The 25,405-nt window shown below is 39.4% G+C and overlaps 1 protein-coding gene across 3 annotated transcripts in view; it reads right to left on the bottom strand.

The window, feature by feature from the left end:
• LOC124622378 (THO complex subunit 2) overlaps window positions 1-25,405 on the bottom strand; it is a 312,497-nt gene that overhangs the window by 90,600 nt on the left and 196,492 nt on the right. For all 3 annotated transcript variants that reach the window (XM_047148064.1, XM_047148066.1, XM_047148065.1), the window contains exon 24: window positions 8,886-9,105. In XM_047148064.1, coding sequence (XP_047004020.1) covers window positions 8,886-9,105 — 220 coding nt within the window. The remainder of the gene's footprint in view (window positions 1-8,885; window positions 9,106-25,405) is intronic.

The following is a 25,405-nucleotide window of genomic DNA, read 5'->3' as shown; positions in this document are numbered from 1 at the left end:
AAATTGTTGAGACTAGTATTCATACTCCTGCTACCAACACAGTCACACGTCTACTTTGACTATGTTTTGTTTAACGGATTATTATGTCAGAAGGTGTGTGTGTGTGTGTGTGTGTGTGTGTGTGTGTGTGTGTGTGTGTGTGTGTGTGTGTGTGTGCACGCGTTGGAAAGCTTATCATTAAAGTAATAGGTCTTGTTAATTATCTCTGACGAGCAAAATGCAATACACAAGGATAGGCTGAAAAGTAATGCACACATGCTTGTAGAATGCATACAAAATGACACTGAGAAACGTGCCAGGTGGCATGTGGAACCTAACTTCTCTCTCTATATGCAAGTGCAGTTTGAATGCACTGTGTACACTAAGTGTATTTTGAATAGCAGAAGTATAGAGATGTGCTACAGTGTTATGTAAGTGAGTCAGTGTACTGTTATCACATTTTTAACTGCTTCTACTGAGATTCATTGCCATTTAAAGGCTGTTTATGGCGACTACCGCAAAGTGATGGATAGTAAAATTTTGTAGCCGATAGTCTTGAAAAGCCGTATTTGTTGATGAACACGCAGTGGACCTCCAAACACAGCCACAGATGATAAAACTTCACAAACTTGTTGATGATTTGATTCAAAATGTCTGGCGAATCATATTGGAATATCCAAGGATTGTAATGGCTTCATTACTGGTCAACTAAGCCGAGTCCACACCCTCCTTACCCCCCACAATCTTGTGCCTTGCGATTTTTATATTTTCCCCAGTGTCATCTTTCTGGGACTTTGTTGATTAGGAGACCATACATATCTGTAAGGCAGACAGTCTTATCAACAGGGATGCAGGTTTTCAATTAGCACCACCTGGAATCCAGCATTGGCTGCCATTAAATCAAAACAGGAAAAACAAGAACTTCAATGCAACACACTGCTGAGATTTAATTCAGCTTTTAACCACAGGAGCGTTTGGCAACACAGTCACCGTACACAGCGCATACACGGAAGGCCTTTCTGCGGCTCCCAGCGGGGGCACTACGAGTGCTGCTTTCCTTCAACTGTGAGCGTCTTCCAATGCATGCATATTGCCAGCTCCTGGCCTGATAAATTTCAATATCGCCACTCAATTATCATCAGTGGTGTCTTGCAGCAGTGACAGCAGCAATTGCCACCACCTGAAGATGTCTAGCAGCTACATCGATGAAATATTTTGGGATATATACAGTAGGATCCAGTGGCAAACTTGAGAAGTGTATTTGTGATACAGTCAAGCCTGTGAATTTTGTACAAAGAATATAACCTACTGAGAATAGATTACAGGAACTTACAAGGCAGGTGGCAGAGATGACTAATTACGCAGATGTTAAACGTACTGAAAGGACTTCAAGTAAATTAGTGGGTATAGAGAGAATAGGACCCGTTCTACTGATCTGAAGGTGAAATTTGAGGAATCTGAAAACTACGGAGAATTAAAAGGATCTACTATGCCCTCACCCAGAATGATAGGGAATGCCAATGAGTGATGGGAGGAATTTTGACTAGAAGTTTCCATGTTTCTAGCATGATGGGAAAATGTGTCCTGTTGTCCTTTTATGAACATTGGAAGACGTTTTTTCACTAACGAATCATAAAAAGAAAAGAAAATTTGTAAAAGAATAGTTAAATGCTGGAGCTGGAGAATGAGGAGACCTTAATGCAAAGGAGTTCCAGAATTGGAAAAATTTTGAGAAGGAATTTAAAGAGAAATATTGGTCTGAAGGAGTACGGCAGAAACTAATCGTAGAATCACTGGACCCAAGACCATATATTCCTAAATGGGACGAGTTCTAAAAACATTTTGAATGGCACCCAGCAAAGGTAAAGTTCTTAGATGAGCCAATAAGTGATAGCTATCTAATGAGAGTATTAATCAATCGGACGCCCATCTACATACAGGAGAACATGATAAGAAAGGAGTGGCCAAAAGTCACTTCAATTTTAAATTGCTTGAAACAATTGGGTACCCTTAATAAGTTTCATAAAGAAGAGAAATGGAGAGAGAAAGGTCATAATTCAAGGGGGAGACTAAACCTCACCAGTGACCAACTGTAAGCAAAGGAGTTATTATGATACAATAAAAAAATAAATTACCAGGTACTGTAGGGGGTTTAAATATAAAATGAGAAGAATAAATGGGAACAGATATTATGAAGGGGAAATATGTACTAACAGAAACTGCTGAAGCTGACAAAATGGAAAAACTCAATGGACAAAAAGCAATGGGTCTCTTTGAAGAAATTAATACTGTTAAACTAGGGATGCCGCCTTTCACCAAACCTTGGGCCGGACAATTTCTTGATCATAAGGAATGAAGAAAATGCTAATAGTTTACTACAACTATCATATAACCAATTTGTTGGACCTGTACTTTCTAAACACATCAAAAATTATTTTAAATATTGTGTTAACACAAAAATAAAGAAGGCGTCTTCATCTTTATATTTTTATTTGTAATGTATGGATCGGCCATTTAAAAATGAAATGGATGGAGTCCACATGCACAGGGCCCCACTTGCATGGGTAAACCTGAAGTCCAATTCACACTACAAATCAACAGAGCGTCATGTCATGTCACCATCACATCAGAGTGTATTCACACTGAACGTCACACAATTTGTTAAGCACAGTACCAAACAGTGAAAGTAAGATTATGAGATACTATCGTGATACACAAAGTCAAAATATATTATTGGAATTAAGGGACAAACTATTATAATAAGTTGATTAATGGCCAAAGCAAACTTAATAATGCATGTTATTAATCAATTTTGTGTGGTTAAGTGCTGAGAAGTGAAACATCATTTAAAAACATCAACATTTGTTTGCTAGCAAAAATGTATACATACAAACACATCAAAAACATTTATAATGGAATAGAGCCCGTTTTATCTTATCCAACATATTTTCTTCTTCTTCTTATTTGACTAATAGCATAATAAAAAATTGTATTTTTCTCCTTCATTAGAGCTGTTATTTTCACTTAAAAATGATATTTAATGCACCTTGCTTCATCATTTTAGATTCTTATTTATACACAGCATAGGCACCAGTCCTGTTGTTATTGTAAAATGTAAATAATTTTTTGCTTTCAGATATATAACCTCACTTATGGAAGAACACTCAATTTAAAAAGCCATCCAAGGTGTCATGGAATATTAATAAGACACAAAATCCATCACTATAACATGAGATAGCACAGCAAAAATAGGTTAACTTCTGATGTTAGCTGATGACGACATGGTTAGAATCTCCTTCCCGAGTCACCGTGATGGTGATGTGACATGACAGTCCACTGATTGGTTGTGTGAATGCCGCCATTTGAAATGAATTGTGCGATGTTTTGACATATTGGCAAGTGTGAGTTGCCTTCATACAACTGAGGTGCGGCTGGTAGGCCAGTGGTTGCCTGCTGATGACTGTTCCATATCAACACCCATACGTCTCACTGGTGCACAGCACACCTTTATAGTGGTTTATACAATCAATGTGATCCAGGCATTTAAGCTAAGATCATCTTTCTCTGTGACACACAACATTCCACCACTGTGCCATACGTTGGTAACTGAAGCATGGCCACAGCTTATATTTAGAGAGGGCTGATAGCACTTACCAATCCCCAGCTCATGAAACCCGGATTTGCCAAGCTTGTATCAAGCAAACGAATACTGAGGTCCCCAAGGTGTTCACTATTTAGAACTACACAGCAGAAGGGGGTGGAGTGGTGTGGGCACAGGCGAGTTTATCAAAAATACCATGGACTCAGCAAGTACTACCCATCTTAGCATAGATGTAGTTGTAAACACATATTATACCACTGTTCTTGTAAAACATCCAACATCTGACATTCTCAACTGAGACTGCCCCCCCCCCCCCCCCCCCACACACACACACTGTTGCTGCCTCTAACAAACTTTTGGGACAACTAATTTGGAGAAAAGACCGATCATTTATAGTGTTACAGAAATGTGTGTTCTGATTCAGCTAAGAAGAAACAAGTCGAATTACATGAATTTACCAGTAAGAGAAGTGGTGAAAGGATTTCTTAAAACCTGTTTGTCCCATAGAAATTTCCTGTTAAAGTGAACTGAACTGTCACAATGTCTGCACACGGGGGACAGAAAATCACAATGTTGCAGTGGAGATTGAAAGAGGTTCTCCAAAGGTGAGTGTCTTCTGTGCTGTATGGGCCCTACTTTTTTCATGGGAAAACTGATGGATACAAAGAACCTACACATGTTGCAAGATTGGTTGTTTCCTTAATTGTAGGCCTAAGATAATAACACAAATTTCATATTCCAACAAGACAGAGCTCCACCTCATTGTCACAGAGTAGTGCATCAGCATCTGAATAAGAAACTTCAAAATCAATGGATTTGGCACTGCACTCGGGATGGCTGGGCACTCTTCAGGTGATACTCAAGGTCTCCTGACTATACAGTCCATGACTTTTTTTCTTTGGCAGTATGTGAAAGGCAATATTTATGTGCACCTCTGCTGGCAATACTGAATTCCAGGAATACATCACTGCTGCATTGGCAAATATGCATAGGGACAGGCTTGAGTGTGTGTGAGTCGAATTTAACTACTTCATAGAGGTTTGTCTTGTAACATCAGAAGAGCACAAAGAACATTTGTAATTATGTGTAAAAAACTTGAAAATGTACTTTCACAATAATGTATCAGTCACTAACGTGTATGCAATAGTCAAATATTTATCTAAAACCTGATAAATCATTTGTAAACACCCTGTATTTTACCAGAGAGCTGGTTTGAGTTGTGATACTGCTGGTCAGGTTGATCCCAAGTTGCTCAATCATTTCACTTCACACTTGTTCTATTCTCTATTAACACACTCCTATCCATTTTCAAATGCAATACCACAATACTTTTCACAACTGGGCCCAATAAGATGCTGATACAAATGTGTTTGGTTGGGGGAGACCAGCTACAAAAAATAGTTACAACTGGACAGACCTACACTGCCAGTGTAAGTTACAGGGTACGAGCACTAATAACAAGCCGTAAGTTAATTTGCCTCCCAAGTCAGTCGTCTCCAGAACCATCAGACTGGGTTCTTTTCCGCATACAGCGTAAGTTTTGGGTAAGTAACGTTAGTTTCTAATGATAGCAATGAAATTGTTTTGGGCACATTACTTCCTCTAATATCACCATCTTCACCATCATCATCATCATCATCATCATCGGCAGCAGCATAATTATAATCTTATTGATTGGCAACTCCATGGAGTGTTCTGTGCACCACGACCAGATAGTGGATATAATTGGAAGGAGAATCAGCATTGGTCATATTTTTTTGTTTTATTATCCGCAAAATCGATTTTCGGTCACTTAGTGACCATCCTCAGTGCTGTAATATACAATTAAAATTGGTAGGCACTGGTATCAACAAGCTTAGAGCGATCACATAAACTAGCTTGTTGATACCAGTGCCTACCAATTCTAATTGTATATTACAGCACTGAGGATGGTCACTAAGTGACCGAAAATCAAATCCATTTTGTGTGTGTGTGTGTGTGTGTGTGTGTGTGTGTGTGTGTGTGTGTGTGTGTGTGTGTGGGGGGGGGGGGGGGGGGGGGGAGACGACCAATGCTGATTCTCCTTCCAATAATTATAATCATTCACCATATCATCATCGTCTCTCTCTCTCTCTCTCTCACCCCCCCCCCCCCCCACACACACACTCCAAACAAAAGAGTAAAAAATGAAAGTAGCTCTTAGTATCATGCAGGGTGATTAAGAGAAAGCAGTGTCAGCGACATTTTACATAAGAAGTTGGGCCTCGTGGGTTAGAAGTAAGGTGTGAAGTTTTTTCCTCAGTGCACATGTGTTTATTCTAACTAATCTCAACCAGTTAAAGCGCACCTTTTGTCAGTATGTTATGCTGGCCACTGACTGGAAAGGTGAGGAGGGAGGGGGTGAGAGAGAGAGAGAGAGAGAGAGAGAGAGAGAGAGAGAAGGCTGATGCTTAAGTGTTTTCCTTTCAATGTAATCAGATTTATATGAATATAATAGAGGGAAACATTCCACGTGGGAAAAATATATCTAAAAAGAAAGATGATGAAACTTACCAAAGAAAAGCGCTGGCAGGTCGATAGACACACAAACAAACACAAACATACACACAAAATTCTAGCTTTCGCAACCTATGGTTGCCTCGTCAGGAAAGAGGGAAGGAGAAGGAAAGACAAAAGGATATGGGTTTTAAGGGAGAGGGTAAGGAGTCATTCCAATCCCGGGAGCGGAAAGACTTACCTTAGGGGGAAAAAAGGACAGGTATACACTCGCACACACACACACACATCCATCCACACATACACAGACACAAGCAGACATTTGTAAAGGCCTTTACAAATGTCTGCTTGTGTCTGTGTATGTGTGGATGGATGTGTGTGTGTGTGTGTGCGAGTGTATACCTGTCCTTTTTTCCCCCTAAGGTAAGTCTTTCCGCTCCCGGGATTGGAATGACTCCTTACCCTCTCCCTTAAAACCCATATCCTTTTGTCTTTCCTTCTCCTTCCCTCTTTCCTGACGAGGCAACCATAGGTTGCGAAAGCTAGAATTTTGTGTGTATGTTTGTGTTTGTTTGTGTGTCTATCGACCTGCCAGCGCTTTTGTTTGGTAAGTTTCATCATCTTTCTTTTTAGATATAATCAGATTTATATACGCATTAGCTGATCAAAAACATTTCTTAATGTAAACAATTGCTTCTCCATTTAAAGCAAAACAATGGTTGGTACTTGATATGTGACTTAAAAAAAAAAATTGCATATTAAGTTAATGAAAAGTGTGTAGCACCAATGAAATATCTTAGAATTTATCAGGGCCAAATCATTTGAGTTTAAGATTAAGGAGTGCTATCTAAATGGCCTAAAAACCCCAAATTCTGATTATGTTTAGCATACCAGGGTTAACATTCTGGAAAACTCTAATTCAAGGGAAAAATATTCTGGCAGTCCCTAGAGATTCATCAAAAATGTCTATTACTGGTTTTTTTTATTTTTATCATTCTCATAATTTTAGATTACCTTTGCATGTAAAAGTACGCCACTTCAATGGCCATTATGGTGATTGCAAATGTGCAGTCCCTTGATACATTGTTAACTTTCACTCCTTGAGGAAGCTGTAAGTTAATTAGCACTAACTACTATTTTTTCAGTTTTTGTAGTCTTATTGGTTACTAAAATTTAGTCAACATATGTAATCCAGGTGGCACAACCTGCTGTGGAGGCAGTACAGTACACCGAATAATGTGGTTATAACTTCATCCCTTCTGATAACTCACTCCACTATGACAGCATTTTTTTCAATGATTTGGTTGTGGCTTATTATTGTACAAGTCAAAATGTTAACCACTGCAATCACTTTTGAATTTCATTTATTTATTTATCTATTTATTCTATAAATCTCCACACTTAAATCCACAAGACACTCTATGCAATAACTGATTCCGTCTGTAAACTGTGTGCAATATAACTTGGCTCAAAGCAGTCCAAACACTCAAGTAGGGAAGAAGGCAGCAGTGGCCATGGGGATTCCAATGTGAGTGGCCACGACTGACTAAAGGAAGAGCTAAACTCCCTCACTTGTCTCAAAAATTTTATGTGGTGGCCGTGAAATGCTCTCTCTGCATCTACTTATCATTGCTGGGAAAAACGACGACCTACTTTGTAGGGCAAAGGCAGTCGTAACACCATTACGTGGAGAGGCTGGTTAGTTACGTTTGTTTCATGTTCAATGCATCATTTTGCATGATAGATCACAATGATGTGGAACAAGTCATTTTACATTCACTTTGGAAATTAATTTTTACATACAGTTCCATTCTGAACATTTGTAAGCTGTGCCTAACCCCCTCCTCTCACAAAAGAAAGAAGATGTGCAGATGTGAATTAATAATTCCTACTCACCATATTTTACACATCATATCACAGTAATAGACATTCTTCTATGGAATAGAAGCAGTTATCAAGAAGAAACTTTCTCAGGTTTTTTTCTCCTTTTTCCATATTTTACTTTGCTGCCTGCCAGACATTTTATATCACTGGGGAAATGATTAAAAATTTCTGGTGCAGGGTTGTGCACACCTTCTTCATGGCACAGACAGCCTTAATGTGGAGTAGTGAATCTCTTTTCCTTCTGGCGTTGTAATTATGTACACCCTTTTGAACTGCAGTGGGTTATTTAACAACAAATTTCATGAGGGAATAAATATACTGTGAAGCTGTAGTCACAATGCCCAACTCCATAAACAGATATCTACAATATGAGCATCAGCGAGCACCACATATTATTCTTAAAGCACGTTTTTGCATGCAGAAGACTTTCTTTCTTAAACATGAGTTACCCCAGAACATTACTCTGGGACATTACTGAATGAAAATATGCAAGATATGTCAAGTTACTGGTCTGCAATAATTCTAAGTACCAATGTGGCTGAACTAAGTTGTTTTAGGAATTCCAAAATGTGCTTTTTCAAAATTTAAATTCTCAACAATACGGACACCTAAGAATTTCGAAGTTTCCACGTCCTCACCATGTGTTACACTTATCGTTGGTGTAGTTCGCCAAAATATGCAGAACTGATCACAATGTATCTCTTTACAATTGGAGGTGACACCACATGCAGAAAACCAATCAATGAGCTTTTAAGAGCTTTGTTTCTATACGTAAGCTTGGACTGATTACAATACTAGAGTCATCTGCGAAAAGGACGAATACCGATTGTAGTATGTTAGACGGAAGAGTGTTTATATATATGAAGAACAATAACTAAAAGCCAGTAAAGATTTCAATTTGTATGCCACAATCAACATTTTAAGTAAACCACGATGCAATACTTACACTGGTGGCAGTTCCCTCTTGGTTTCCATTGCAGCGATAGCATGTCCAGCTGGTACTATTTTGGGAGCTGAAGGCAGCTTTGTAGAAGGCAGGTCATTTGTGAGAGATGTTCCTCCTGCTCCTTGCCTCGCACCTTCAGTCTTGCGTTCAGATCTCTCTTTCGATTCTCGACCACTGACTTCCTTTCCTTTTTCATGTTTTTCTGAGGGGCGCTCCCGTTCTGTATATGACAAAAAGCTATCACATTACTACAGGAATGTGAAACTTACACTAATAACTTAAAATGCAGCTTAAGTCTGCTTCAAGCATTAAAAATGAAATTTTAAAAAAGGGTGGTTGATATTGATTAAAGATGCACAATGCTCATTATTTTTGAAGTACTAGTCTGAGAAGATAACTGCTATTTGACTCTGGAAAATGTCACATAAGAAGTTCCATGTAACTTTTCCAGTGGAAATCTTGAAATTAATCTAATACACTGAAACATACTAAACTGATTCTGAACTAGGGAAGTTCCAGTGGAATGGAAGAAATAAATTGTGCGCGTCAGATTTTAGTTGTATAAGAAGGAAAATTCTATTTCAAAATTTGTTAAGTTCATAAAGGGACACCTTGGCAGATTCAAAAATGGTTCAAATGGCTCTGAGCACTATGGGGCTTAGCTTCTGAGGTCATCAGTCCCCTAGAGCTTAGAACTACTTAAACCTAACTAACCTAAGGACATCACACACATCCATGCCCGAGGCAGGATTCGAACCTGCGACCCTATCAGTCGCACAGTTCCAGACTGCAGCGCCTAGAACCGCTCGGCCACTCCGGCCGGCCCACCTTGGCAGACTACAGCTTATCTTCACAAGGCACAATTCAGTTCAGTCAACAGATACACACAAAATAAAATCAGTACTCCTAGCAAGTAGCAGAACCTATGTTAGATGGACTTGTGGGATTTAAAGTGGAAGTGAGGAAATAGGAAAGAGAAGACCTCAGAAAAAGATGTAGGTGGGAGGCAGTACATCTGCAAGCACTTCGCTGGAATTAGCTAGGTATATAGTAGTAGTAATGATGGATTGAAAAAAAGAAAAGAAAATGGCAATTAGAAGGAATAATACAAATGAACTCAACAATAAATAAATACAATAAATGTAAGAACCCAGCGGTGGGGGGTGGGGATGTCTATATTAAAGGAATCTAGCAAGAAAATCAAATACTGACTTTAGAAGAGATATTTAATTAATATCTAATGCACACAATGCAGAAAATTGCCTTCAACATTATTAACACTGGAGAAACTTATTGATAATTTTTCTGAATGTAGTATATCTTGAAGCAAGGTTCCATACACAAGCTTGTGACAATGGTTATAAAATTGCTGGCATGAGGACGTATATGTGTAAGTCGGTGGATAAGACCTGAGATCGTGTTTGGAAATAAAAATAAAAAATCCATGTCATGTTCGAGGGTGGATTACAGGTCTTGGGGATTCTTCCAATAAATCTGTCAGATATTTGCCTTAAGTACGATTAGTTTTATGCGGCCATTTCTCTTTAAATCGCTCCATTCGCATACTCCCAGATATTTAATGAATGCGACTGCTTCCACAATCGTATTAGCATACAACAACGGAGTTTAACCACGATTATGCGCGATATTTGCATCGATATACATTGAGGATCAACTTCTGTACACAACAGCATCAGTTGTGAACAATCTCACAGGTATTTCAAACTTTATCCATTAGGCCATACACCGGATGTCTCAGTTAAGAATCGCCAGCTGCATTTTCTCTGGTGTTTCGGGAGATATTTGGAATTTTATGTGTAGCTGGAGTCAGCCCAAACAAGTATTGTCCATCACGTTTTTTTTTGCGACGTCCGGTGTCCACGGAAAGCGTCGGTTCGTTTCCAGTCACAAACAAAATTATTTTTAAAGTGGAATTTTAGGTGCCTGTTCGATAAAGCGGTCCCAAATTAGTCTAGTCTATCTGTTCTAAGTATGAATTAACAGGGACAGTAAAACGCGAAGAAGAACGAGTACTCCAACAGCAACTGAGCAGTGCTGCTGCTTGGCTGTAGCAGTCAGCGCGGGCCAGGGCGGTGCTGTCACTGCTCGACTACTGGTCATTCTTCGTGTTTTATTGTCCATATTTAATACAGCGGTAAAACAAATATTGGACTACACCAGCCTTGGACCTCTCTAACGAATGAACCGTAAAATTCCGCTTTAATAATCATTTTGTTTGTGACGGGAAACAAACCGACTGGGAAGAGCACACCACAGAACTGCTGGAGCGTCTTAACATATCACTATTTGCAATGCGAATTGTGTCAGACATAGGGGATATAAAAATGAAAAAGCTGGCATACTATGCTTACTTTCATTCCATAATGTCATATGGGATTATTTTTTGGGGCAATTCATCAAGCCAAGCAAAAGTTTTCCGGGCACAAAAACGTGCAGTAAGAGTTGTATGTGGTGTGAACTCAAGAACATCCTCCAGAAGCCTGTTTAGGGAACTAGGGATACTAACTACTGCTTCCCAATATATTTATTCCTTAATGAAATTTGTCATTAAAAATATATCACTTTTTCAAACCAACAGCTCAATTCATGGAATCAATACTAGAAATAAGAATAGTCTTCACAAGGATTTAAAGTCACTTAGTCCTGTACAAAAAGGTGTGCCTTATTCAGGAACACACATTTTCAATAACTTGCCAGCAGCCATAAAAAGCTTAACAACCAATGAAATTCAGTTTAAGAGAAGCCTAAAGGATTTATTGATGGCCAACTCCTTCTACTCCATTGATGGATTTCTCAGTAAAACTAAATGATTTGTGTGTGTGTATATATGTAAGTACAATATAACTTCTGCACAATTTCAGTGCAGTAATGTGTTCATTGTAAATAAGTTGGCTAGTTGGTTGTTTGGGGAAGGAGACCAGACAGCGTGGTCATCGGTCTCATCGGATTAGGGAAGGATGGGGAAGGAAGTCGGCCGTGCCCTTTCAGAAGAACCATCCCGGCATTTGCCTGGAGCGATTTAGGGAAATCACGGAAAACCTAGATCAGGATGGCCGGACGTGGGATTGAACCGTCGTCCTCCCGAATGCGAGTCCAGTTTCTAACCACTGCGCCACCTCACTTGGTGAAAATAAGTATTATAGTTGTTGTATTACATGTTTATTAATAAATAAATAAACTTTTTTATTTTAAATTCAGTGCATTAGTATTTGTAAAATGACTCTTTCATATAGTGTTCATTAAAAAATGACGATCATTCCACTTGGGACCTGTGGAATGGTACATTAGCTTATCTGTTTTAGTTGTAAATATTTCTCATGTATTGCTGTTTTTCTGACATGTTCCACATCCTGGAGGACCTCCTCACTACGGATCAATTGGAATGAAAGTAAATCTAATCTAATCTAAACCATTGACAAGAACAATCCTTCCCAATAATAACTGCCACTGACTGACCTTTTCCCTCTGACCAATAGTAACAGAGGAGTGAGTTTGTGGAAGTGGCTAAAAAGAAAGAGAAAAAAGCAATGGACAGCATGCTACCTATAAACAAGAAAGACTTTGGACTAACATACACTCAAATTCAGAACAATCTGAAAGTATAACTAATTCAGGATGTGAAAGCACATAACAGTTATAGCAGCAGAGTGTGATAGAGCACACCATCTAAAAATGGAAGCTTATGAAAATACAAAGTTCACTGGAGAACCTAAACATGACAACAGGAATTATGAAAAGAAAATAAACAGTGATGGACATGAGAAATGGAAGAAGTTTCTGGATGGACCTGTGGCCTCTTTACAAAATGTGTGAAAACACAACAAGACTAGCTAAACTGGAGGACATGCATGTGCTAACCATAACATTAAACTCCTGGTTAGGCAAATTCATCCAGAAGATAGTATCGTATATTTTCCTGTCACAGAGGAAGTTGATAATATTCAACTCCGTATCAACAATTTGCCTACAAACAGAGAGAAACTACAGACACTACATGAAACTGTCTTTAAGATTAGACAAAAGATACTAGACATCAGTAGAACACTTAGTGATATCACATGTCTGAATTGTATATGATCACAGAATAGAAAAGCTCCATAGCTATGTGCTCAACAGGTTCTTGTGACATTCACATACTATCAAATGACATCCTAAAGTAAATGGAAGATACCAAATGATATGTGATGCACAGCATCACGGTGATACAAGAACTTGGAAAAAAAGTTAGACGAGATGGACCTATGCATACTATGTATACAAGAGCCATACTCCAGAATCGGGATATTACCTCACATGCTGCATACAACACTGATCATAACACCAGGTCATCAATCAATGGCTACCATTATGGTGCCAGATAAAAATATAACAGTGACAAAGATACATCAACTGTGTGACAAACATGCAGTGACAATAGAAACAATGGCTGCTTTAGGAAGAATTTACGTAACCAGTCAATATTACAATAGTCTGGAGATAAGTCACACATGTCACACAGAGAGAAGTTAAAAACAGCAGCAATACTGAGTTGACATTATGGACACATTTTAATACTGTATGTAAATGTAAAATTAACACTGTGGCACAGCAGAGTAACTGATGAAAAAGGTTTCAGCCTTCAGCACACTGAACAAGAACTTGGGCTTCATTTTATCTTGCAAACTCGAACATCACTGTGCATAATCTCCTTTATTTTACAATTACATATGCAGAAAATAACTTAGATGTTAAACATCCAACTTGAGGGAATATACAGTATAGGCAAGGTGAACTGGGAAATTTTAAAGGCACAATTCAAGATACAACCACTGTAAGGAATTGGATATGATGTGACACTGAAGTCAATGAACCGGTCATTAGTTAGTTTAAACATCCTTGAGTCCCTCCTTACTGTCTTTAAGACACAGAGCAAGGCAGGTGAGAAAGGTGTCCAAGGGGCTCTGTTTGCGGTCCAGAGTTCTGGGATGTTGGCACTGGGCCTTTATTGACTCAGCTACAGCATACGGCAAACACTAGAGGCTGCATAGCCTACACAGACAATCTGCTAATTACAGATTCTGCCAATGCAACAGTTAAATTACAAGAAAATAATAGGAAAGTTCTTGAAACATTTAGCACTTGATGTGCAGAAAATAAATTAACTATAGCGATGCACATAACACTTTATAAGTGTATATTTACTAAAAGGAAAACTATCGAGATCAAGAATCCCTACAATCAAAATAAATGACCAACCTGTGAAGAGTAAAGAAGTTTAAAGGTCTCCTCATGCACATGTGGAAATTGTTTGGCAGAGAGGCAAAACCCCGAGCAAAATTGTAACAATTGGCCAAAGAAGCTTTCCGCTATCTCTAAGTGCAACAAAAATGTACCACAACACAACCTTAACTGCTATTGTGGGCCACGGGTCGAGTGTATGGGCTTATACAGACAGCACAGGCTTTTCAGAGAGCACAGAGAAGTATACTCCTGCTGCTGACAGGTGCATGTAGAGCAACATGACTGCTTGTGTTACTGGTCCAAGCAGTAAGGAATACAGGTGCACAATATTGGCTCAAGAAGGCAAATATAATAAAGTACATGAGATACTGGACACCAGAGCCGTATCAAATGAGGAAATAACGTCATATATTAATAGAGAATGACAAGAAATATGGGGCAGGGCAGAAAGAGGGAGGAGAACCGGGCAGTTCCTTTCGAACATAAAATAAATTTCAATGTCATACTTCCTTCTGATCACGGGAGCTATACATTACCCGTTGGGACAAGGTCCATATCCCAGCTCTTACAGAAAATATGACAACGTGCACAGATACTTGTGAATGTGAAGCAATTAGCATCCCAGACCATATCGTTCAGAAGTGCACCTTTACACAAGATGTTAGAAACCAGAACAGGAACGTCTTTGGCAAGCCACCTGTGTATAACACAATCCCGTCCTGTAAGTCTCCTGAGCCGGGGTTCTGCAGGACTTTTCTGAACTTTATCCCTTTTCCTAAACCTCTCCAGTCCTTTTCTTCTCCCCTCTTACTCCCCCTTCAACCTTTCTACCAAGAGCAGGAGCCACTGGCTCAGAAAGCTTGTATATGCAAAATATTTTTTTTTGTATGTGGGTCCTACTGTCACCGTTTGGTGAGTAGATTTTTTATCTATCCAGTTACACAATAATGAATGAGCAACTATGGCACAGGCTGAACTTAGTGACACCCAAACTGTCAGCTTATAAGCTGCCAATCTACACGGCTGAGAGAGAACCAAGAGGAGTGTACTATGGGCTAACTATCCAGATAAATGAAGAAATCTGATTTCATTCTTATTCAAAGTACAGGAGTATAGTGATGTGCAACATATACACTAACTCATTTGAAATCAAGATAAATATTATGTGTTATATTCATATATATTAACCCACATGCAAGATTTAGTCTGTTCTGGTATCTAGGTAACAGATGGGAAGGAAACAGCAAATAAATAAATAAATTAATTAATTAATATAACAATGAAAACAACAATGTTGTATTGGAAATTGTAATTGGATAGATAAAAAAATCTACTCACCAAGTGGCAGCAGAACATACACATAAAAAAGGTTATAATTACGCAATCTTTCAGAGGCAGAAGGAGCCGCTGGCTCTGAAAGCTTTCCTAATTATAACCTTCTTTTATATGAGTTTTCTGTCGCCGCTTGGTGAATGAGTAAATAAATAAATAATCATCTGAAAAATTCAGAAGTTTGACACCTTCCCGAGCATTGATGCCAAATTTGTCTTTCACCAGACGTCTGGAGTAAGTTTCGTTGGTTGTCCAACTGTCACTAACATTCCAATCACCACATCTAATGGTTTGAGCAATTTTGGTGTTAATATACTGCATTAGCATGGAGGCCTTTAATCTCAGAATGAACATGTTCACTAATGATGACAAACGAGGGGGAAAGAAAAAAAGAAAAACAACACCCAAAGAACAGTATGCAAAGTTAAAAATTAATTTAACTAAGCAATGTGTAAATCCAATAAATTGAAGAAAATACATGTTTTACAATACTAACTATTTTATCTGCAAAATTATATATAGTGATAAGATTAATTATTTTTCTTTCACTACATGAAAACATAACAAATAATGAAAGACAAATTTTCATTAACTTACCCAATAGAAGTGTATTAAATTGACGAAAACAGTCTGCCTAGAAGACATGCACCACCATAGCAACACTTGCAGCAGGCAAAAAACTGGGGGAACGCGTTCACAATGATTTAGCCAGTAATACAGACTAAAGCCATCATCATCTGTTGTTGTGAAGTGGTAGTATCTCCAATAAGCATCAAACCTCAGTAGCTACGTTAATAAATAAGGGGAAAACTTTCCAGCCACTCTGTAATTGGTGACTAGAAATTTTTCAAAAAAATTATATCAGATTTTCAACAGCTTCTCATAATAAACTGACATTTGGCTGATGTGCAACTGGCTCACTGATGTATTTATTAGTCTGTTGACTAAGTGAACCTTACGAGCAATATTCAACTTGCATTCAAGCTGCCGGCATTGTAGAAGACGGCTTTTCCACAGTGTAACTGGGGTTACAGAAGTGTCAATATTTCCTAGTAACTGTTACATTCACCAACTATGTCACACAATGCCAAAACCATCCAGCAAACACAAGGGTTGGGTGATTAATGAAGGTCAAACTCGGTACACAAAAACAAACCCTTTCAGTTGTCTAAATATTTTATAACAATAACTTCCCACAACATTTTAGAGCTCTTACATAATAAATAACAAACACTGGCAAGTGGCGAGATCTACCCTGGGATGTTTGCATCATCAGTGGCCAGCGATTATAACACTTCCAACAGACTGTTCAATAGATTGGCTGTGTCAAAGCAAATGAGTCCCTTACTTATTTCTCATTTTTACCTTAAACGCCAATGAAAAAACTGTACAGAAAATGATAAATATAAAGTACAGGATTCAGAGGTAAACTGCAAAGAAATCAAGGGTGTTACAATCTGTTACACATCTACTGAAATAGTGGCCACAGTGTTACCATTATTACAACAACAGAGGTAAGAAGAACAATCAATTGCCCACATGCCAGAAGTGACCAGAGCATGTTTTTAGGAATTTATCTTCTTGGAGGGGAGAGAGGTCATATCTGACGTTAAGAGCAATTTCTCATAAATTCTACCTCTTCACTCACAGACTATTATACCCTTTATACCTTGAAGGTATTGTTGATGGTTAGTATGTCCAATGAGAACAGTGGTACTGATGTAGCCATCCTTGAGGTGGAGAGTGATATCAATGAGTGTGGCCTGGTGTGTTGGGCTGAAGACCAGATGAAGTCAACGGGGGAGAAGGTGTCGAGGTACTGATGGCGATTTTGGATGTGAGGTGCTCAACAGCACGGTCATCAATGTCCTGATAAATAATCAGCATGTCATTCTCGTAGGTGAGTGGGGTTGAGGGGCAGAACCACAAACTCCACACAGTGGTGGATCCTTTCACGAGAGGCGGAAACCGTGTGTTAAAAGGGCTATGTTGTAAGTGCAGTCTGGTGAGCAGCACTACCTTCCTTCGGTGACTGGCATGAAGTCCACCATGTCTGTATGGTCAATTTGAGTGACCATAGTTTGTTTTCCACCATCTCCAAACATTCAGCTTCCCACTGACCCATGATTTGTCTATCAGATAATGAGATGACAGTGTTCAGGGGGATGTTACATCGAAGTAGATCACTATCCTGACCTGCTGCTTGGTCAGCTACGTCATGCAGACAACCGATTTCAAAAACACATAATGTTTTTCTATAAGAGCACTGAAGACACCTACCACACACTTGTGTTAACAGTAACTAAGCTTCCACAAGTAGAGCAATAAGACTTACCCCACAGTCAGAGCTGTCTTACTGTCTTGTAGAGAATGAAAACTCAAAACACGAACACTCCCCACAGACAGACTGTATGTCACCTTGTCGCGTTACAGTCACATAAAGCTATGGCGAAAGTATATAAATGGAGCAGACCTGAATGTGAACTCATTCTAGTGATGGTATGAGCTGCAAGGAAATCCACTGACATAAGCATGATGGCCTGGTGTCTGGCAATGAGCGTCTCGGAAATAGCAAAGCTGATCACCTGCTCTTGCGCTACTGTCATCAGCACCTACGGAAACTGTTTTAAGGAAAATGAACATATGAGGTGTTGGACATCCACGCCTCATCATGTAATATGGAGATTTGAGGTTAGCACACTCTGCAAAGCAGGGCAGGCAGTAATCTGTGGCAGATCTGATGACAAATTACAATGGTGCTGCACGCACATGTGTTTTGGAGCACATCGTACAGCATATCGTCAAATATGGGGCTTTTCAGCAGACAACTCATTTGTGTTGCTATGTTGATCCAATGTAATCCATCACCATTAATGTGGGACCAGTGGAAACATGTAACGTGGTTAGATACATCACGGTTACTGATACATCAGGTTGAGAGAAAGAAAGTTCTGTTGTTAGGTAGTTCCCATGGTAGAGGTGTTGGCCAACTACTGCAGGAAAATCTAGGTCCAGAGTACCAGGTCACAAACTTCTTCAAGCCTAGTGCAGATCTGGGTCAGGTAACAGAGGATGTAGGTGCTTTATGCAAGGATTTCACAAAGGAGGATGTTGTGGTTATAGTGGGTGGTCCGGGAAATACCATTGGCAGAGACTCTGAATATTCCATAGAGAGTGACCTAGTGAAGATAGCATCAGCAACGAAGCATACGAGTGTGGGATTTGTGTCTGTCTTGAGACGCCATGATCGGCCTCATTTGAACTCTTCCATAGGGAGGGTGAACTTGGAGTTGGAGTGGCTGCTTAGGACGGATATAGGGTCCCATATTGGTTTGATTCCTATGGATGCTATCGATAGGTGGGACTACACTAGACATGGCCTTCACCTCAATACGAAGGGGAAGGGAAAACTGTTTGGGTTGATTGCAGAAAACTTAAGGGGGGACACTGGCACAAGTGGTAAAATACCAGTGGTCACAGGTGTCAGAGGGATGCCTTTTTTAGGATAGGGAAGAGGGAAAGAAAACGAGTTTTAAGAGAGATTGGCAGACACACTCAGTTTGAGAAAACAGATGAACAGGAGTCAGATATTATCATACAGCCTCCATTTAAACAGTGTCTAACAGAAAGTAATCATAAACTGCCAATTCATCTTCGCCAAAGCAGTTACAATCCCATTAGTATGCAGTATCAGTTATCTTTATTACACCAGAACATTCCGGGACTTAGAAATAAAGTTGATGAACTACTCATTTGTATCGATGAAATGAATTCATCTAACCAAATTGACAATCTGCCTCTCTGAACATCAAGTGACCACTGATATAGATTTGTTAGACATTTCAGGATTTAAGCTAGCTTCCTACTTCTGCAGAGTAAATATGGATGGAGGAGGAGTTGCCACATATATCAAAAACTGCCATAAATTCAAGAACATTGACATTAATAAATTCTGCTTAGAGCAGCATCTAGAAGCATGTGCAACAGAAGTAGAGTTCCATAACAGATCCTATATAATAATAACTATTTACCAAGCACTTGCAGGAAATTATAATCTATTCTTAGATCATCTAGAAGCTCTTTTGGGTTATTTAACAGGAAGAAACAAAGAAATTTTGATTGCTGGTGACTTTAATACAGATTTTCTAATGCAATCTTCCAGTAAACATTCACTGCAATTAGTAATGTTGTCTTTCAATCTAACTCACACTGTAAACTTCCCAACTAGGATCACTAAATCCTCAAGGACAGCCATTGATAACATTTTTATAGACAAATCAAAGGAACAAAATCATATCATAAAACCTGTTGTAAATGGACTATCAGATCATGACATGCAGCTGCTTGTTTTAGATGTAAATTCTAAGCAGATTATCAAGACTGCTAAATCTGAGTACAGGAGAGTAGTCAATCAACCAAAAATTGAGTGTTTTAGAAAACTGCTCAAAGATATGAACCGGAAAGATGTTTATAGTGCTTATGACATGAATGAAAAATATAACACAATCATGAACAATGTCAGTACCATGTTTGAAAACTGTTTTCCTCTAAAAGTTACTCAAATTAAACAGAAGTCTATAATAAAACCATGGATTACACAAGGAATAAAGATTTCCTGTAAGACAAAAAGGAAAATGTATCTGTCGACCAAGAATAGCTCCAATGCTGATGATTTAGCTAAATACAACAAATACTGTAAAACATTAAAAAAAGTAATTCAGACGTCTAAACAAATGCACTACAAGAAGAAGATAGCAATGTCAGGGAACAAAATAAAAACAATATGGGATATAGTAAAAGAGCAGACTGGTAGAACCAGAAAGGAACAGGCGCAAATAGCACTAAGGGTAGATGACACATTAATAACTGATGGGAATAGTGTGGCAAATCTATTTAACAAGTACTTTATATCCGTTACTGATAGAATGGGACTTTCAGGATCAGTAAATAATGCCCTTGAATATCTGAAACTAGCCTTCACAAACAGCTTCAAGTACATGAATATATCACTCACTTCACCAAAAAAAAAAAAATAACTTCCATAATAAAATCTTTAAAAACAAAGCATTCTAGTGGGTACGATGAAATATCACCAAAGTTAATTAAGGCATGTTCTTGTGAGTTTAGTACAATTCGAAGTTACTTGTGTAACCAGTCAATTATAACTGGGACATTCCCTGACTGGCTAAAATATGCAGATGTTAAGCCTCTATTCAAGAAAGGGGATAAAGAGATACCATCAAACTACAGACCAATTTCACTTTTGCCAGCATTCTCAAAAATTTTAGAAAAAGTAATGTACAGGCAGCTGCTCAACCATCTGACCACAAATAACATATTATCAAGAACACAGTTTGGATTTCTGAAGGGTTCTGATATCGAGAAGGCTGTTTACACCTACAGTGAAAATGTACTTAATTCATTAAATAACAAATTACAAGCAGCAGGTATTTTCTGTGATTTGTCAAAGGCATTTGATTGTGTGAACCACAACATCCTTTTAAGTAAATTAGAATTCTATGGTGTCACGGGCAGTGCTGCAAAATGGTTCAAGTCATACCTCACTAACAGGAAACAAAGGGTGTCAGTGCAAGGGACTAGTGAATTAAGTCATCAGTCATCATCAGAATGGGGAGAAGTTACATGTGGTGTCCCACAAGGATCCATCTTAGGGCCATTGCTTTTTCTTGTGTACATTAATGATCTCTCATCAGTTACACTGCCAGAAGCAGAGTTCGTTTTGTTTGCAGATGACACAAATGTTGCAATAAATAGTATGTCAAGTGTAGTTCTAGAAAGATCTGCTAATGATATTTTCATGGATATTAATAAATGGTTTAAAGCCAACTCACTGACATTAAACTTCGATAAGACTCACTATATGCAATTCAGAACCTGTAAGAGGTTTCCACCCAGTATATGCATAAAATACGAAGAAGAGCAGATAGAAGAGGTTGACAGTCTTAAATTCCTCGGATTACAACTTGATTATAGATTCAGTTGGGAAGAGCACACCACAGAACTGCAGAAACGCCTTAACAAATCTATATTTGCAATTCGAGTGTTAGCAGACATAGGCGACATAAAAATGAAAAAGCTTGCATACTTTGCCTACTTTCATTCCATAATGTCATATGGTATAATATTTTGGGGTAACTCTTCAAGTCAAACAAAAGTTTTCAGAGTCCAAAAGCGTGTAATACGTATTATTTGTGGAGTAAATTCACGGACGTCCTGTAGAAACCTCTTCAAAGAACTGGGTATACTAACTACTGCCTCTCAGTATATTTACTCATTAATGAAATTTGTCCTAAATAATATATCTCTTTTGTGAGGTTGATAGATCCTCCATCGGGCGCCTCCCCAGGTGGCGGATAGGGGAAAGCCTCCCAGATATGGGTGGCACCGAGGAAATCAAATACTCGGGGCGGACCAAAACTATCACATCCTCGAGGATAAGTACCCGGAGTAAAAACCGGCGAAACGAAGAAAACTAACACAAAAGCCCAGACACGTCTGTGTGGTAACCACCGGTACTCTGGCCAGCGTCTGTCACCAATGGTGCGGCTGATACGAGCTCCAGGAACTGAAAATCCCTGGTTCTACCAAACTGGCGCAAGCCAGACGAATTACAAGCATAATGGCAAGTACACCTAAAAACAACATTACCCCAGGTGGACGATCCACCCGTCGCAAGACGGCAACCAGGCACTCGGATTCTGGGGGACCTGGAGATGTACTAAAGGGCGAGTCGGAGCGCTCTGGCAAACTACCCAAGAAAACACACACATACTTTGGCACCTTCAACATACAGACACTAATACAAATGGGAAAATTACACAATCTAACAACGGAACTCACCAGTCAAAAGATCTCGATCCTAGCGCTACAAGAAACAAGATACATGGATTCAGACACAATAGACTACGGAAACTACAGATTCTTCAAGAGTGGAACCAACAGGAAAATCGGCAAAGGAGGAGCACTCCTCGGCATGGCCTTCGCAGTAAACAAAAACATCCTAGACTCAGTAAAAGAAGTCAACGCGATCAACAACAGGCTCATGACCATGCGAATCAAACACGCCAACAAGAACTACACCCTCATCAACGTACATGCCCCCACGAACGCAGACAACAAGGACAAACTAGAAGAAACAGACAAATTCTGGGACAAACTCGAAACCACCCTGGCAAAAATACCCCAAGACAACGCGAAAATTCTACTAGGCGATTTCAACGCACAAATCGGCAGAGAAAAACGCTACAGAAAAACAGTAGGAAATTTCCCTGCACACAAATTCACCAACAAAAACGGCACCAGACTGATCGAACTCTGCCAGCAAAACAACCTCAAAATCATGTCAACCTCCCTGATGAAAAAGCCCAAGAAACAAAAGACGTGGCGATCACCAGTCCACTCACTAGGCGAATTCCAGATAGATCACGTGGCAATCTCCTATGAATACCAGAAAGAAATCCACGACGTCCAAGTGAGAAAAGGCGCCGACATAGATTCGGACCACTACCTAACAAGAATCAAAATCAAACTCACACCAAGAAGACAACACAAAAAGAAATTGACCTCACCGAAATTTGATACAAGAAAGATCAGAGAATCGAACATCACAGAACACTGGGAAAAACAAGAGACGAAAGATTGGACCAGCTTTAAACAAAAAATTGTGAACACAGCCAAAGAACTGATCCCACTGACTAGAAAACCCAGGCACCCTTGGTGGAACACTACCTGCGAAATCGCCCTACAAAATCGAAGAACAGCTTTCACAAACTACAACAGCAACAAAACACAAGAAACACAGGACAACTTCTATGAAATTCGAAGACAAACATCGAAAACAATAAGACAAGAGAAACGCAAATACATAAACGATCAGCTAAACTCCATCGAAGAAGACTTCAGAAATTTCAACACACGGGATTTCTACAGGACGTTCGCCAACCAAGTCAAAGGATACTCACCACAGAACCTCTGCTTCAGAAAAGAAGACGGAAAACTGGCACTTACCAACAAAGAAAACTGTGAACAGCTCGCGAAGTACTTTCCAAAATTACTAAATTGCCCGGAACTTAACTCAACCTTCAAACCCCGAGAACCGGCCAACGCACCGGAAGACTCACCATCACCAACAAAAGAAGAAATCCTCCACTGCATAAAGAAACTGAAAAACAACAAGGCAGCCGGTGAAGACGGAATAACGGCAGAACTGCTGAAGAACCTAGGACCAAACTCGCTAAACGAAATCACACAAATCATACAGAACACCTGGACAACCGAAATCATACCTGACGACTGGAAGACCGCACTCATTCACCCGCTACACAAGAAAGGTGACAGGACAGACACAAACAATTATAGAGGAATTTCCCTGCTACCGGTCATCTACAAAATTCTATCAACCTGCCTTCTCACCAGAACGCAAGGACAACTGGAACCCGCCATCTCGGAATACCAAGCGGGTTTCAGACCCAACAGAGCCTGCCCCGAACAAATCTTCAACCTGAAATCAATCATAAAATCCCACATGACAAGCCCCAAAAAAATCATCTGCACTTTCGTCGACTTCAAAAAGGCTTACGACTCGATCGACAGAAAGTCCCTCATCCAAATCCTCAGAGAAAAAGGCCTAGACCAAAAGACCCGAAGACTAATCGAACAGACACTAACCAATACAAAATCCAAAGTCAAATTCATGGGCGAAATCTCGGACCCCTTTGAAATCCACACTGGCCTAAGACAAGGAGATGGACTATCCCCGCTATTGTTCAACATCGTCCTGGACAAAGTAATGAGCGAATGGGAAGCTGAAGTCAGGAGACAAAACACCTGGAGACCAGTCACATTAGGAAGGAAAAGACTGGAAATCCCTAACCTAGCATTCGCAGACGACCTAGCGATACTGACCTATGACCCAACATCAGCAAAAATACAGATCGAAATCCTGAAAGAATGCGCCGAGCAAGTCGGCCTACAAATCTCTTTTGAAAAAACGCAAGTCCTAACAAGAGAAGGCGACGACATCACAACCAAGTACGGCAAAATTAAAGGGGTCACACACTTCAGATACCTAGGCGAAATCATCGAACCGACCGGAACAGAGAAACTGGCTTACGAAGACAGACAACAGAAGACACGGAAATCACTAGGCATGGTACGAAACATCTACAACAAACAATGCATTTCCAGAAACGCCAAGATCAGACACTATAACACAGTGATCAAACCCGCCGTACTGTATGCCAGCGAAACACTAGCACTCAACAGGAAAATCAAAATTGAAGAAATCAAAAAAGAAGAACGCAAAATCATGAGGAAAATTTTAGGAGGAAGACCCACACCAGATGGCTACAGACTACAGAAGAACTCAACAGTAGAAGCATATTCGAACATCGAGAACGATATGAGAAAAAGGCGCCTTAAATTCTACGGACATTTAGATAGACTCCCTGAAACAAGACTCACCAAGAAAATTCTAGAACACCTCAAGACACTTAAAGTCTCGACACCCTGGATGGAAGGAGTCCGAAAAGACCTACAAGCAATTGGCACCACAAACACCACAGACAGAAGCACCTTCCGAAAACACATAGACAATTGGGAAGTAAAGTCAGAAGCGCTAAAACAGCGGACCAAACAAGAATGGTCTGAGGAGAGGAAAGAGGCCCTCTCCAAGAGAATGGAGGAATACTGGAAGGACAAGAAGAACAAGCCTTCAAAGTCATAAGCTTAACGATTTCCTTTTAGGGAAAATCCGCCAATAATAATAATAATAATAATAATAATAATAATAATAATAATACATCTCTTTTTCCAACAAACAGCTCAGTTCATACATACAATACCAGGAACAAAAATGATCTGCACAAGGACTTACAAGCACTTACTTTAGTTCAAAAAGGGGTCCACTACTCAGGAACACACATCTT

This window comes from Schistocerca americana, chromosome 7 (genome assembly GCF_021461395.2).
Source record: "Schistocerca americana isolate TAMUIC-IGC-003095 chromosome 7, iqSchAmer2.1, whole genome shotgun sequence".
Taxonomy (NCBI): domain Eukaryota; kingdom Metazoa; phylum Arthropoda; class Insecta; order Orthoptera; family Acrididae; genus Schistocerca; species Schistocerca americana.
The sequence above is the reverse complement of the archived record's forward strand: the minus strand, read 5'-3'. Positions and strand labels throughout refer to the sequence as shown.